The following is a 13,338-nucleotide window of genomic DNA, read 5'->3' on the forward strand; positions in this document are numbered from 1 at the left end:
CCTATCCATCCCATTCAACATCTTATATGTCTCAATGAGATCTCCCCTCATTCTTCTAAACTCTAACGAGTACAAGCCTAGTTTATTCAGCCTCTCCTCATAGCTCAACCCCCTCAACTCTGGAATCAGCCTAGTAAACCTCCTCTGCACTCCCTCCAAGGCCAAAATATCCTTGCATAAGTGCGGCGACCAAAACTGCACACAGTACTCCAGCTGCGGCCTCACCAGTGCCCTATACAGCTGCAGCAAGACCTCCCTACTTTTATATTCAATGCCCCTCGCTATGAAGGCCAGCATCCCATTTGCCTTCCTGACCATCTGCTGCACCTGCAGGCTGGGTTTTTGCGACTCATGCACAAGGACTCCGAGGTCCCTCTGCACCGTTGCATGCTGCAGTATTTCTCCATGTAATTAATCGTCCTTCCTACCATTATTCCTACCAAAGTGGACAACGTCACATTTGCCAACATTAAATTCCATTTGCCAGTTCCTGGCCCATTCGCCCAGCCTATCTAGATCCTTCTGCAGACTCTCCACACCCTCCGCACAATTTGCCGTTCCACCAATCTTGGTGTCATCAGCAAATTTCAACACCATACACTCGGTTCCCTCCTCCAGATCATTTATATAAATGGTAAATAGCTGAGGCCCCAGCACTGACCCCTGGGGCACTCCACTAGTCACCAACCGCCAATCCAAATAGCACCCTTTGACCCCCACACTCTGCCTCCTATTTGACAGCCAATCCTCTATCCACGCTAACACCCTACCCCCAACTCCATGCCCCCTGACCTTCTGTAATAACCTCTTGTGAGGCACCTTGTCAAACGCCTTCTGAAAATCAAGAAACACCACATCCACCGGCTCTCCTCTATCCACCGCCCTAGACACATCCTCATAGAACTCCAATAAATTCGTCAGACACGACTTCCCCTTAACGAAACCATGCTGCATCTGCTCTATCAAACAATTCTCCTCAAGATGCCTCGCTATTTTCTCCTTGATGACGGATTCTAACATTTTACCTACAACAGACGTTAAACTAACCAGCCTATAATTCACTGTCTTTTGCCTGCCACCCTTCTTAAACAACAGCGTAACATTAGCCACTATCCAATCTTCCAGCAGTTCCCCAGAATCCAGCGACGTTTGGAAAATAATCACCAAGGCATCTACTATCACCTCCGTCATTTCTTTCAGAACCCTTGGATGCATTCCATCCGGTCCTGGGGACTTGTCCACAATCAGTCCCTCCAGTCTGTCGAGCACCGCCTCTCTAGTAACAGTAATGTCATCGAGACCCTCCAGTCCTACCACCTTTCCATCTCTAACACCCGGCAAATTATTCACGTCCTCCTCCGTGAAGACCGAAACAAAAAAGTTATTCAAGGCCTCAGCCATTTCCCCATCCCCTACCACTAAGTCCCCCCTCTCATCCTCTAAGGGTCCAACGTTCACCCTAGCCAGTCTCTTCCTTTTTATATATTTATAAAAACTCTTGCTATCCTTTTTTATATTAAGCGCTAGCCCAGCTTCATAGTTTCTCCTACCCTTCTTTCTCAACTTCTTTGTCATTCTTTATTGACATTTAAACCTCTCCCAATCCTCTTCTCGCCCACTACTCTTAGCTACTCTAAACGCATCCGCTTTTAATTTAACACTTTCCTTCACCTCCTTCGTTATCCACGGCTGATTATCTCTCCTCCTACGATCCTTTTTAACCATCGGAATAAATTTCTGCTGAGCACCAAGAAAGATCTCCTTAAAGGTCCTCCACTGCTCCTCAGCAGACCTACCTTCCAACGCGCTCCCCCAGTCAACATTCACCAATTCCTCTCTCATCCTACCGTACTCCCCTCTGTTCAAACAAAGGACGCATGTCCGGGAACCCACTTTCTCCTCCTCTATCTGCATCAGAAACTCCACCATACAATGATCACTCTTCCCAAGAGGATCCTTCACCACAAGATTCCTAATTCTACCCGCCTCATTACATAACGCCAGATCCAAGATAGCTCGCTCCCTCGTCGGCTCCAACACACACTGTTCAAGGAAACTATCCCAGCAGCATTCCAAGAACTCCTCCTTAAGCCCACCGCGTCCAACATGGGTCGACCAATCAATATGTAGATTGAAATCCCCCATAATTATTGCCGTTCCATTCCTGCACGCCGCATTTATTTGTGCGTTAACAGCCCGCCCTACCTCCAGATCATTATTTGGGGGCCTATAGATGACACCCACTAACGTCTTCCTCCCTTTGCTGTTCCTAATCTCCACCCACAACGATTCCACTTTCTGCTCTTTGGTTCCTATATCATCCCTTACTACCACCCTGATGCTATCCTTATCAGTAAGATTATTACAGTTAGTTTGAGTATAATTACATTCATTTTGTAGCTTTTTTCACAGCACACTTCGGGGGTCCTCATGGCATACATACTGATTGAGAACCATTGCTGTAGAGTGTGAATGGAGGGTACACAAAAGCCTATTTGTTTTCATATATTCGTGGGATGTGGCATGGGGCATTTTCAGCTGATTAGAGAACCAGCAGGGATTTGTAGAGGGTAAGTCATGTTTGATTAACCTGACTGAAGTTTTTTAAAGATGCCACTAAAGTGATGGACATCAATGCATATTATTTACCTTGATTTCCAGATAACATCCCTCAGAATAAACTACGAGTTAAATTTGAAGCCTGTGGAATTCAAGATAAATTATTGACATGTTTAAGAAACTGACTGAGTGCTTGGAGGCAGCACAAGGCGATAATGGTACTTTAATTGGCTAGAGGTGTCAATCAAGGATCTGTGTTGGGGTTTCAGCTATTCACTGTCTTTATTAACTTAGATGATGGAAGAGAAAACCATTCCTCCAAATTTTCAAACGACACCATGTTTGGCAGTGTATGAGCAATGCAGATGGAAATCAATGTTATTGAGCCTCAGGTTACTTGAGGCATAAGAGAATTTTCATTAGTGGTGTCTCCACAAGATACTCAAAATCAAGTGGGAAGACAGGAGGACAAACTCCGGCATCCTTACCGAAGCCAGTTCGTCCAACATCACAACTGGGATTATTCAGAATCACTTCTGCTGGTCTGGACATTGCATCCACACACCAAATAATTGCCTTCCAAAGTAGAATCTCCTTTTCACAACTCAAGAGTAACAGCCAATCCCACAGAAACTCTGCAGGTTTTTAGTAATGGGTAATTAATTGGCATTAATGCATGGGAGGAACTTATTACAAACCACACCATGTAGCAGCACTTCATCCACAACACAGACAGAAACTAACCACATGAACTCTGCTGCTGACAAAAGTGGAAAGAGACAGCAGAACCATGTCTTAAGAAGCACCTCTTCCTCGTGGCAACTCTTCTCCTCTCGTCAAGGAGCTGTGGTTCCAGGATTGGCCCTGGTGAGCAACCTGAGGACACACAAACTATGAAACCCAGCAGAAGTCAGCCTCGTTTTAAATAACTGACACCAACGAGATGAGATAAAATCAGAAAATGATTAAGAAATTCATGGATCACTAAATGGATCTGAATGTAAGCAAATGTGAGATCATCCACTTTGGAACTAAAAAAGAACATGGCACTAAATGGTAAAAAGCTAGAAACAATTGAGGTTCAACAAAAGCTCAGAGTCCTGATTCATAGTTAATTAATGGAATGTTGACCTTTATACCTCGAGGATGAGAATACAAGGGAGTGGAAGTCATGTTTCAGTTGTACAAAGCCCTGGTTAGATCACACCTAGAGTTCATAAGGAATTCGTAACACCATGTATTAGAAAGGATATATTGATCTTGGAGGGAGTACAGAGGAGGTTTGCCAGAATGATATTTGGACTAAAAGGATTAAATTATGAGGAATGATTACACCAATAAAAGATAGTTTTTGATGTGCAGTCGGTAAGAGATCTGTGCATTTCTTCAACATGTTCATATTTTATTTTATTCCAGTTTAGGTATTTTATCTCTTTAGTTGTCCAAAGCTTTTCCGTGCAATTTCAGCATAAAAACTGGTTCTGAACCACAAGTTACTTTATGAATATGCCCCACTGATACTGTTATTTTCCCTTTTAGTAAACTTGCCGAGACAATACTTGTCTCATTGCTTTGATAAGAGTGGTGTAATGGTCATTTCTGTCAATACTGTCATGGATACATGCATCAGTAAATGTTGGTTAGTGAACATGACATTCTTGTCTTTTTGGTTCTCCCACCTCTTGTCACAGTCTGGTAGCTATGTCCTACAGGACTCAGATAGCCCAGTCAGAAGTGCTGCTACAAAGCCACTCTTGATCATGGACAATGAAGTCCCCAACTCAAAGTACATTTTGTGCCCTTGCCACCCTCAGTGCTTCTTTCAACTGGTGTTCAATGTGAAGGAGTACTGATTCCTCAGCTAAGAAGAGGGTGGTTAGATGGTAATCAGTAGATTGTTTCTTTGTCCATTTTTTACTTAATGCCACGGGACTTCATGGGGTCTATAATCAATATTGCAAATTCTGCAGTCACCCTTGGTGGGTCCGTCCTAGTGTTAGGAAAGTACACGGTTTTGGATGTTATTGGAGCAATGTTGCTGATTCTGGCCAGATTTCTCCAATCTTTCATGCCGCTGTTACCGCTGCAGCAAGAATGGAGAATTTGGCACTTAGCCAAATCTCCATTCATAGCAGCAGAACCGGAGAATTCCAACCAAAGGAGAGGTTGGAGAATTCTAGCCGCTGCGATATTTGACTATGTCAGAATGATGGATATATGGGTCAGTTCCCCAGTTTGTGCACAAGGCCCCAGATGTTATTCAAAGCAAGGTTGACTTTAATCAACATGCCTTTGTTCTGTCTGGTGTCAGGGTTACTCATGGGTGGTCCATCCAGTTTTAGTCCTGCTATAGTTTTGTGTAGTGGTTTGATACAATTGAATGACTTGCTGGGATATTTCACTTTGCAATTAAAAGTCATGCCTTCGCTGTGGGCTGGAGTCACATATAGACTAGACCAGGTAAAGATGCCCAAAAGAACACTAGTAAACCTGTTGGATTTTGAACATAATCCTGTGGTTTCATAGTCACTATTAGTCACCTCTGCAATAATAATTTACTCACATTACCTCATGCAGCCACCGTACATGTGAAGATTGCAACTGTCGGTGGTACCTCATGTTTGTATGAAATGGGACCGTAAAACTATTCAATTCACTTTATTGTCTGCACAGAAATTTACTTCAGGCGCATTGCTTGTTCATTCAAAATTACATCAAAATAAATAATAACAAAAAGAAAAATGATCCCATCACAGAGACCAAACTTGAATTAAAATGTATTAAAAAACTTTCAGTGCATTAAAATAATCAATTAGTGAGTCTCATCATGATTATATCAATTTAGCAACTGTCTGTGAAAAGTTCTTATGAGTTGAGGAAGTGATTTGTCCTGCTTCTGAGAGATTGTAGCCTCTTTCCTGATCACATCCAACAATAACACTGAGACAGGGGGAGATTCTCATTGTTCATGATGTTCTTTATTTTTGTCAAAATTCTGAGACAGGAGTAGAAATTGTCGGGAAAGGAATATTCTCCCTGCCTGTTTCAATAATCTCTGTACCCTTAAAGAGCCTACTTTTCTGAGACAACATTTCCAGGAGAGATACCCAAAAACATACACATTCAACTGCAGCCATATAGATTATTGGATCCACTATAATGCGATTATATTCTGAAGTAGAATAATCATGTTTTGGCTACCATATCTGGAGAACAGCTGTAGCATGGCTACATGATGGCACAATGGTTAGCACTGCTGCTTCATAGCACCAGGGACCTGGGTTTGATTCCTGGTTTGAGTCACTGTGTGGGGTTTGAACATTCTCCCTGTGGCTGTGTGGGTTTCCTCCAGATGCTTTGGTTTCCTCCCACATTCCAAAGATATGCAAATTAGGTTGATTGGCCATGTTAAATTGCCACTTCGTGTCAGGGGGATTACCAGGTAAATACGTGGGGTAATGGGGAAAGTGGCTGGGTAGGACTATGATCAGTGCAGACTCAATGGGCTAAATGGCCTCCTTCTGCACTGTAGGAATTCTATGAATTCCAAGGTGCAGAAGGAACTCAGTGCTCTTGTTGCATAAGTCACAAAATGTTCATATGCTGGTGCAGCATGTAATCAACAATCTTACCCTACATTATGAGGGGAATTGAACATCAAAATAAGAATGTTATGCTTCAGTTACATGGGGCATTGGTGAGACCACTGCTGAAATCTTGCTGCCTTTTACGCCAGTGGGATATTACACTCCCATCGGTGGCACACACCCGCCATGGGTTTCCCAACGATGAGCAGTGTGTTCGATGGGAAACCCCACTGACAACGGTGGGACCATAAAATCCCGCTGCCAATGAGTGGCATATTGCTTCCTACCACCACAAAACAAGCCATGAAAGGGGAGGAAAATTCTGCCCAATATTTCAAATACATGCAATTTGGTCTCCTCATTTAAGGATGTAAATGCATTGGAGGATGTTCTGGAATGAATGGGATGCCCTATGAGGATAGGTTCGGCAGACTGGGCTTGTTTCTACTGGAGACCAGAAGTGTGAGGGGTGACTTGGGGGTTGAAGTATTTAAGATCCCGAACAGTCTTGACAATTTGATGTTGAAATGATGCTTCCTCTTGTGGGTAATTCCAGAATAGAGGGAGACTGTTTTAAAATTAGGGGTCACCCTTTTAGGATAAAGATCAGGAGAATTTGTTTTTCTCAGAGTGTTGTGCGACTTCGAAGGATTGGAGATGGAGCCATTGAATATTTTTAAGGTGGAGGCAGAAAGATTTGTATTAGGCAAGGGTATCAATGATTATCAGGGATAAATGGGAAAGTGGAACTAGTAACACAAACAGGTCAACCATCACTTTGCAGATTAAGCTTGAGGGAGCAAATGGCCTACTCCTATTCCTATTTTGTATGTTTATATGTACACATTTCCCCCAACTCAACTCATAGCCTACTTTAATACCTAGATACTTGTAGTTAGGAACTTGCTCACTGTCCACATCATTAATTTTTATTGCCACCATATCATTAGCTTTTTTTCCCTACAGGGTGACACAGTGGTTAGCACTGCTGCCTCACAATGTCAGGAATTAGGGTTCAATTCTAGCCTTGAGTGACTGTATGTTAAGTTTATACATTCTCCCTATACTTGCATGGGTTTCCTCTGGGCGCTTCAGTTTCCTCCCACAGTCCGAAGATATGTAGATAAGGTGGATGCCCCTTAGTAAGATGAGTAGGTTAGGTAAATTGGCCATGGTAAATGCGTGGGGTTACAGGGATAGGGTAGGGGAGTTCCTCAGTGGGATGCTCTTTTGACGATTTGATGGGCCAAATAGTTTCTTTCTTCACTGTAGCGATTGTATGGTTCTAATTCCTTATGGACCTTTGCACCAAGTTCCTGTAGATTGCTTCATTTTTCCAGATGAGACTCACAAATACCATATCATCAGTATAAATCAGCACTGCTTTGTCATGTGTCTCTGGTCAACAGCATAGAGGATAAAAAGTAAAGATGAGACATGCAACCTTGTACCTGTTCACATGGGCTGTCTTTGGCTAAATCCCAGAGACTGACTCCCAATGAATCCTGTTAGGAGGGAAATCATTATTCCAAAGTGGGAGAGGAGGGTTTACATGAAAGTCATTCAATTTCTCAAAAAGCATGATAGTTGCAGGATATCAAAAACTGAATGAAGCTAGCAAAAATATTTTATCTAATCTATCAGTGTGATATTGGATCAGCTGGACCCAGGTCAGACCAGTATCACCCACTGATTTTATGAAGTTGATAGACAAGGTGTAGCTGATTGCTAAGTGAAACACAAGATTCTTAAAGGCACTGAGAATCAAAATGGTAAAATTGTGTCAAAGTGCTGAGCGGACTTGAAAGTGGGAGTGTTTCAGATCTGACTTTTAGACCTGTTCTGAGATGCCCCCATACGCACTCTGCCTGCAAAAATATCAGTGATTCCAAATCGCGCTGCAGAAGCCTGTGGGTGAGGTTTAACACACCAAAAGCTTGCAGCTCCGATCAGCGCCTCCAACTGCACACGCGCAGAAAAGAATGATAGGATGTGACTCCCAGCCACACCGCTTCTGGGCCAGCTGCCTTCCTCTGGCTCTCACAGAGACATTACCCCACCCCCCCCCCCAACAACATTACTGATCCCATTATCCCCCCACCCTCTCCGCCACCCAGACTGATCATGGGCCCCTCCCATCCCATCCCCCCACCAATCTCAGGCAGAGTGGCATTGGACCCTCCATTCCTCTCCCCCATTGATCTCAGGCAGAGTGGCAGCAGACACCCCTGTCCTCCCCACCCCCTCTGATCTCAAGCAGTGTGCTGTCAGACTCACCTTCCACGACCACCGACCCCCACCCCCCATCAATCGTGAGCAGAGCGCTGTCGGACACTCGGCATTTACCTCCTCACTAACTGGAGCACCTGAATCGGACTTTTGTGAACCATGTCTGATTTGTGCCGATTCTGGATGGGTGAACAGTGGTAAAGCCGGGGGGGGGGGGGGGGGGGGGGGCGCGGGGGAAGTGCCAGTAAGGTTGGATGTGCAGCCCAAATGCACGTAAATACATTTAAATGGCCATTGCGCCCATTTCGGGCACAGTCCCGATTGCGGCCATTTTTAGGCCATAGCAAAGGATCACGATCCTCGCTTCATGCCCGAATTTACCAAGTTTTCGTGCCCAAAAACGGGTGCAACATGACTGTAAAATCAGGCCCAAACACATGTAAGATAGATGTAAGAGCAGCTGGTCAGTAATTAGCAGGTTCCTGAACTGAACACTTCATAGCAACCACAACAATGCTGGCTGATTTCCAAACAGTGACAAACTGTAGGTCATATGTTGAGTGGGACTCTAATGTAACTGAGAGGCTCAGAGCCAGAGTGGAGTGAGATTGTAATATCTGAGGAAAGTGTGCAGTGGGAATGTAGAAGAATTCCTGAGGATTGAGGAATTGGACTTTGGGAGCTATTGAAAGGGGTGTGAAGTGGCACCGTAGGCAAACCTGAGTAGAGTGTGGATTTGCATAGTGGGAGTTACTCAATTGGAATTAAGGGTGATGTCGAGGAGGACAGAGGTGTGGGCATCAGGAGCAGGAGAATTTTTGGGAACGGCAGAGCAGGATGGATAACAAAGTGTTTGGAGTTGGACAGTGGCAGTATTGAGGAGAATATGAGTGGAACAGAAGGAGTGCATAAAGAGTGAGTGGAGTGGAATTGGAGAAGGAACATGTTTCATGCTACGACCCCAACGGCAGAGACCAATGAAAGAACAGAACTTTCAACACAACCTGACGCTTTTAAAAACAATCAAAACCAAACTTAGTATAAATTAACAGGAAAATTGCTATCCATGGAGACTGTGAAATTAATTACAGTGTAAATTAAACTTTAAAGACCGATTTAACAAAGGGCAGTCCCAAGGATTTATGAAGTCACCTTTCAGCATAAATAATATTAATCTCAGTCACAGAACCTCATAAAGCTTTGCTCTCTGCAAGCAGAGTGTTAGTTTTTCAAGGTGACAGAACTAAGGCAACTGGTCAGAATACTGATCAATCATGATCCAATTGAAAAGGGAAACAGCCTCCAAGGGATGAACGGCCTATTCTAATGCTCATTTTCAATTTAACAAAATCATACAGATTCAGATCAAAGTTTGATATCAGGAAAACACAGGGAGATGGAATTCCTGCCTCTTCCAACTTGCTGACACAGTCATTCCTGATCTTTTCCAGTTCTTCCTCTTCATTCATTTTCCTCCAATGCGTTTTCATCAATTTGAGATCATTATCGATTTTAGATCGAACAAAATAGAATTTCTTCCCCAGTCGTTTAATCTCTTTGGCAAGTTTTTCATCATTTTCTCTGAATCGACAGTGTGAAATAATGATGAAGAAATTGTATCTTTCAAATTCCATTTCTCTGAGATATTTATCCGCTGGGAATTTTGTCGTTCCAATTCCCGGCAGGTCCCAGAAACGAACATTCGGCAGGTTGGAATGTTTGTATCCGATTGGCTCCATTGTAGTTTCTGTAGTTCCAGTTTCAGCTGCTCCCTCATCACCATTCTGAAGTCCCCTCAGTGCATTGATAAAGGTGGATTTCCCTGCACCTGATTCTCCTGTCACTGCGATGTTAAGCTCTGTATTATCCAGATCATCTAACTTCTTCTGTATCAGTGGATTAATCACCCGACCCTTTCCATCATTAGATTTGAGCTCTTCCAGACCAGAATAGGAAGACGGAACCAGCTGCTGACTGAAAGAAACCATTTTATAATATGTTTTGCAATGGATTAAAAGAAAGAATTACAATTATGTCGCACATTGGACTAGATTTTATGGAGAGTGATTGACCTCAGTCATTCATTAAACTTATACGTTTCTCAATGACTTTCTATGGATTTTTTGCATTGGAACATGAGGTGTTTAGAAATCCAAAACAGTATTGAATCCTCTGCTGGGGGTCTGGGATCTGTATAACAGGGCCAGCAAATGCAGCTAAACTTTCACCATGCAGGGAGTGACTTGAGGGCTGGAGGGGGCTCACTTATCAAAATGGGTTCCCTACCCAATTCGAGATAGGGGCAGTGGGATTGTACGTGGGCCATGTGAAGTGTGAGACTGATTTAGATATCCTTATAGCAACCGTCATCAAGGCTGCCGGTTGTCCGCAGGGAGAGATCTGTGGTTTGTGTCAAAACCTCAGACAGCAACAGAGGGAAGTGAGATGAGTCAGGGGAGACACTGGCCTGGTACCTAGTATAGGTTAGGCCCTCACTTCACTAATGCCAATCTGGCAGTTGCATGGGAAGGCGGAGGTTACCAGCTGAAATTAGAGGCCTGGATCCACATCAATGCCATCATCAGTGGAAGAAGTGGATTAAATACAATCTGGATCCAGTGCCATTAAAAGGGTTCAATGAACCAATAGATCTGGCAGAGGGGGTGTAATGTTCACTACACCAGATAGATGTCAAGCTGACAAGCTCCAGCAAACACAGGATGCATACTACTCTTGAACATACAAACATATGAAATATGAATAGAAGTAGGCCATTCAGCCCCTTTTAGGCTTCTCCGTTATTCAATAAAATCATGGTTGATCTGTCTGTGTTTCCGATTCTACATTCCATCTGTCCCCAGTAATCTTTGTATCCTTTCCTAATAGCAAGCTAACTAAAATCAAAATACTGCAGTTGCTGGAAATCTGAAATAAAAACAGAAAAAGCTGGATGAATCAGGAGGTCTGGCAGCATCTGTGGAAAGAGAAACACTGTTAATGTTGAGTCCATTGACCCTTTTAAAAAACCTATTTAGCTCGGCCTTTAAAATATTCAGTGATCCTGCTTCCACTGCCTTCTGAGACAGGGAGCTCCAAAGTCACATCTCTGACATGTAACAGTAACCTCTAATTTTAAGAGAGTGACCCCTAGTTCTGGACTCAGTCACACAGATGGCAGCGAGGTGGTACAGTGGTTAGCAATCCTGCCTCACAGCATCAGGAACCTGGTTCGATTCCCGGCTTGGGTCACTGTGCAGAGTCTGCATATTGTCCCGGTGTCTGCGTGAGTTTCCTCTGGGTGCTCCAGTTACTTCCACAGTCCATAAGACAATGGTTAGGTGCATTGGCCATGTCAAATACTCCATCAGTGCACCCAAACAGGCACGAGAGTGTGGCGACTAGGGGATTTTCACAATAACGTCATTGCAGTATAAGCCTATTGTGACACTAATAAATTATCTTTAACAAGAAAGATATAGTTCAGTGTCCACCTTGTTCAGGATCTTTTATTCTTCAATTAAGCTATGCCTTCATTCGTCTGAACCCCAGTAGAAACAAGCCCAGTTTGTTCAACTGTTCCTCATAAGATAACGCACTCATTCCAGATATCAATCTAGGAAACCTTTATAAACCTCCTCCAACATATTTACATTGTGCCTTAAATAAGGAGAGCAAAACCGCAGGTAGTATTTGAGATGTGAACTCACGAATGCCCTGTACACCTGAAGCATAGCATCCTTTCCTTTAGGTTCAATTTCTCTCATAATAAAAGGTGTGCAGACACCGGCGTTGGACTGGGGTGGGCACAGTAGGAAGTCTCACAACACCAGGTTCAACTCCAACAGGTTTATTTGAAATCAAGAACTTTCAGAGTGCTGCTACTGCATCAAGTGAGTGGAGGCAGGTTCACAAACATGGCAATATAGAAGCAAAGACACAATTGCAAGATAATTACAGATTGGAATATGAGTTTTTATGGTAATCAAGGTTTTAAATGTACAAACAGTGTGCATGGAGAGAGGGATAAGCACAGGTTAAATTGTCACAAGGCAGGACAGTTAGTAGGATCTTGCAAACCCAGGCAGTATGGTGGGGGTTACACGTAGAGATATAAACCCAAGAGGCTGTCCTCATGCGTGCGGAGCTTGGCTATCAGTTTCTGCTCAGGGATTCTGCATTGTCACGTGTCTTGGAGGCCACCTTGGAGAATGCTTACCCAAACATCGGAAGCTGAATGCCCTTGACTGAAGTATTCCCTGACTGGAAGGGAACGCTCCTGCCTAGCAATTGCTGCACGGTGTCCGTTCATCCATTGCCATAGTGTCTGCATGGTCTCACCGATGTATTACACCTCAGGACATCCTTTCCTGCAGTGTACGAGGTTGACAACATTGGCCGAGTCAAATGATTATGCATCGTGTACCTGTTGGGTGACGCGGTCACATGTGATGGTGCTGTCCATGTCAATGATCCAGCATGTCTTGCAGAGGTTGCTGTGGCAGGGTTGTGTGGTGTCGCTGTGCTCCTGTAGGCTGGGTAGTTTGCTGCATACAATGGTCTATTTGAGTTTGGTGGTTGTTTGAAGGCAAGTAGTCAGGAGATGCACCAATGCCAGCCTCATCAGGGTGCCACAACAGCTCAGTGACCATCACTGCTAGCTGTGCAGATACATGGATTTGGGCCAGTGTCTGTGGGAGTTTGCACAATCTCCCTGTGGTTGCGTGGGTTTCCTCCAGGTGCTCCGGTTTCTTCCCACACCCCAAAGATTGCTCTTAGGCTGATTGGTGTACCAAATTGACCCTACACTATTCTCCCCTAAATCTGGTTACAATAGGGCTACCATTCGCATACACACGGGCAAGTTAGGTGTAAGAAAATGCTTTGTTAAAATGGCGGCACGGGCTCGTTGGGCCTGTTTCCCGTGCTGGGGTGTTCTTTGTTCATCAGCTGTGCTCACAAGATA

At 43.9% G+C, this 13,338-nt stretch overlaps 1 protein-coding gene across 2 annotated transcripts in view; it reads right to left on the reverse strand.

Moving 5' to 3' along the window:
* Positions 1 to 9,639: 9,639 nt before the first annotated feature.
* The window catches only part of LOC145342107 (T-cell-specific guanine nucleotide triphosphate-binding protein 2-like), a 70,309-nt gene continuing 66,610 nt past the window's right edge, over positions 9,640 to 13,338 (reverse strand). For both annotated transcript variants that reach the window (XM_080187326.1, XM_080187325.1), the window contains exon 2: positions 9,640 to 10,349. In XM_080187326.1, the coding sequence (XP_080043452.1) occupies positions 9,644 to 10,349 (706 nt within the window). In that variant the 3' untranslated portion in view covers positions 9,640 to 9,643. The remainder of the gene's footprint in view (positions 10,350 to 13,338) is intronic.

The sequence above is a fragment of the Carcharhinus amblyrhynchos genome, chromosome 4, assembly GCF_965287045.1.
Source record: "Carcharhinus amblyrhynchos chromosome 4, sCarAmb.v2.hapA, whole genome shotgun sequence".
NCBI lineage: Eukaryota > Metazoa > Chordata > Chondrichthyes > Carcharhiniformes > Carcharhinidae > Carcharhinus > Carcharhinus amblyrhynchos.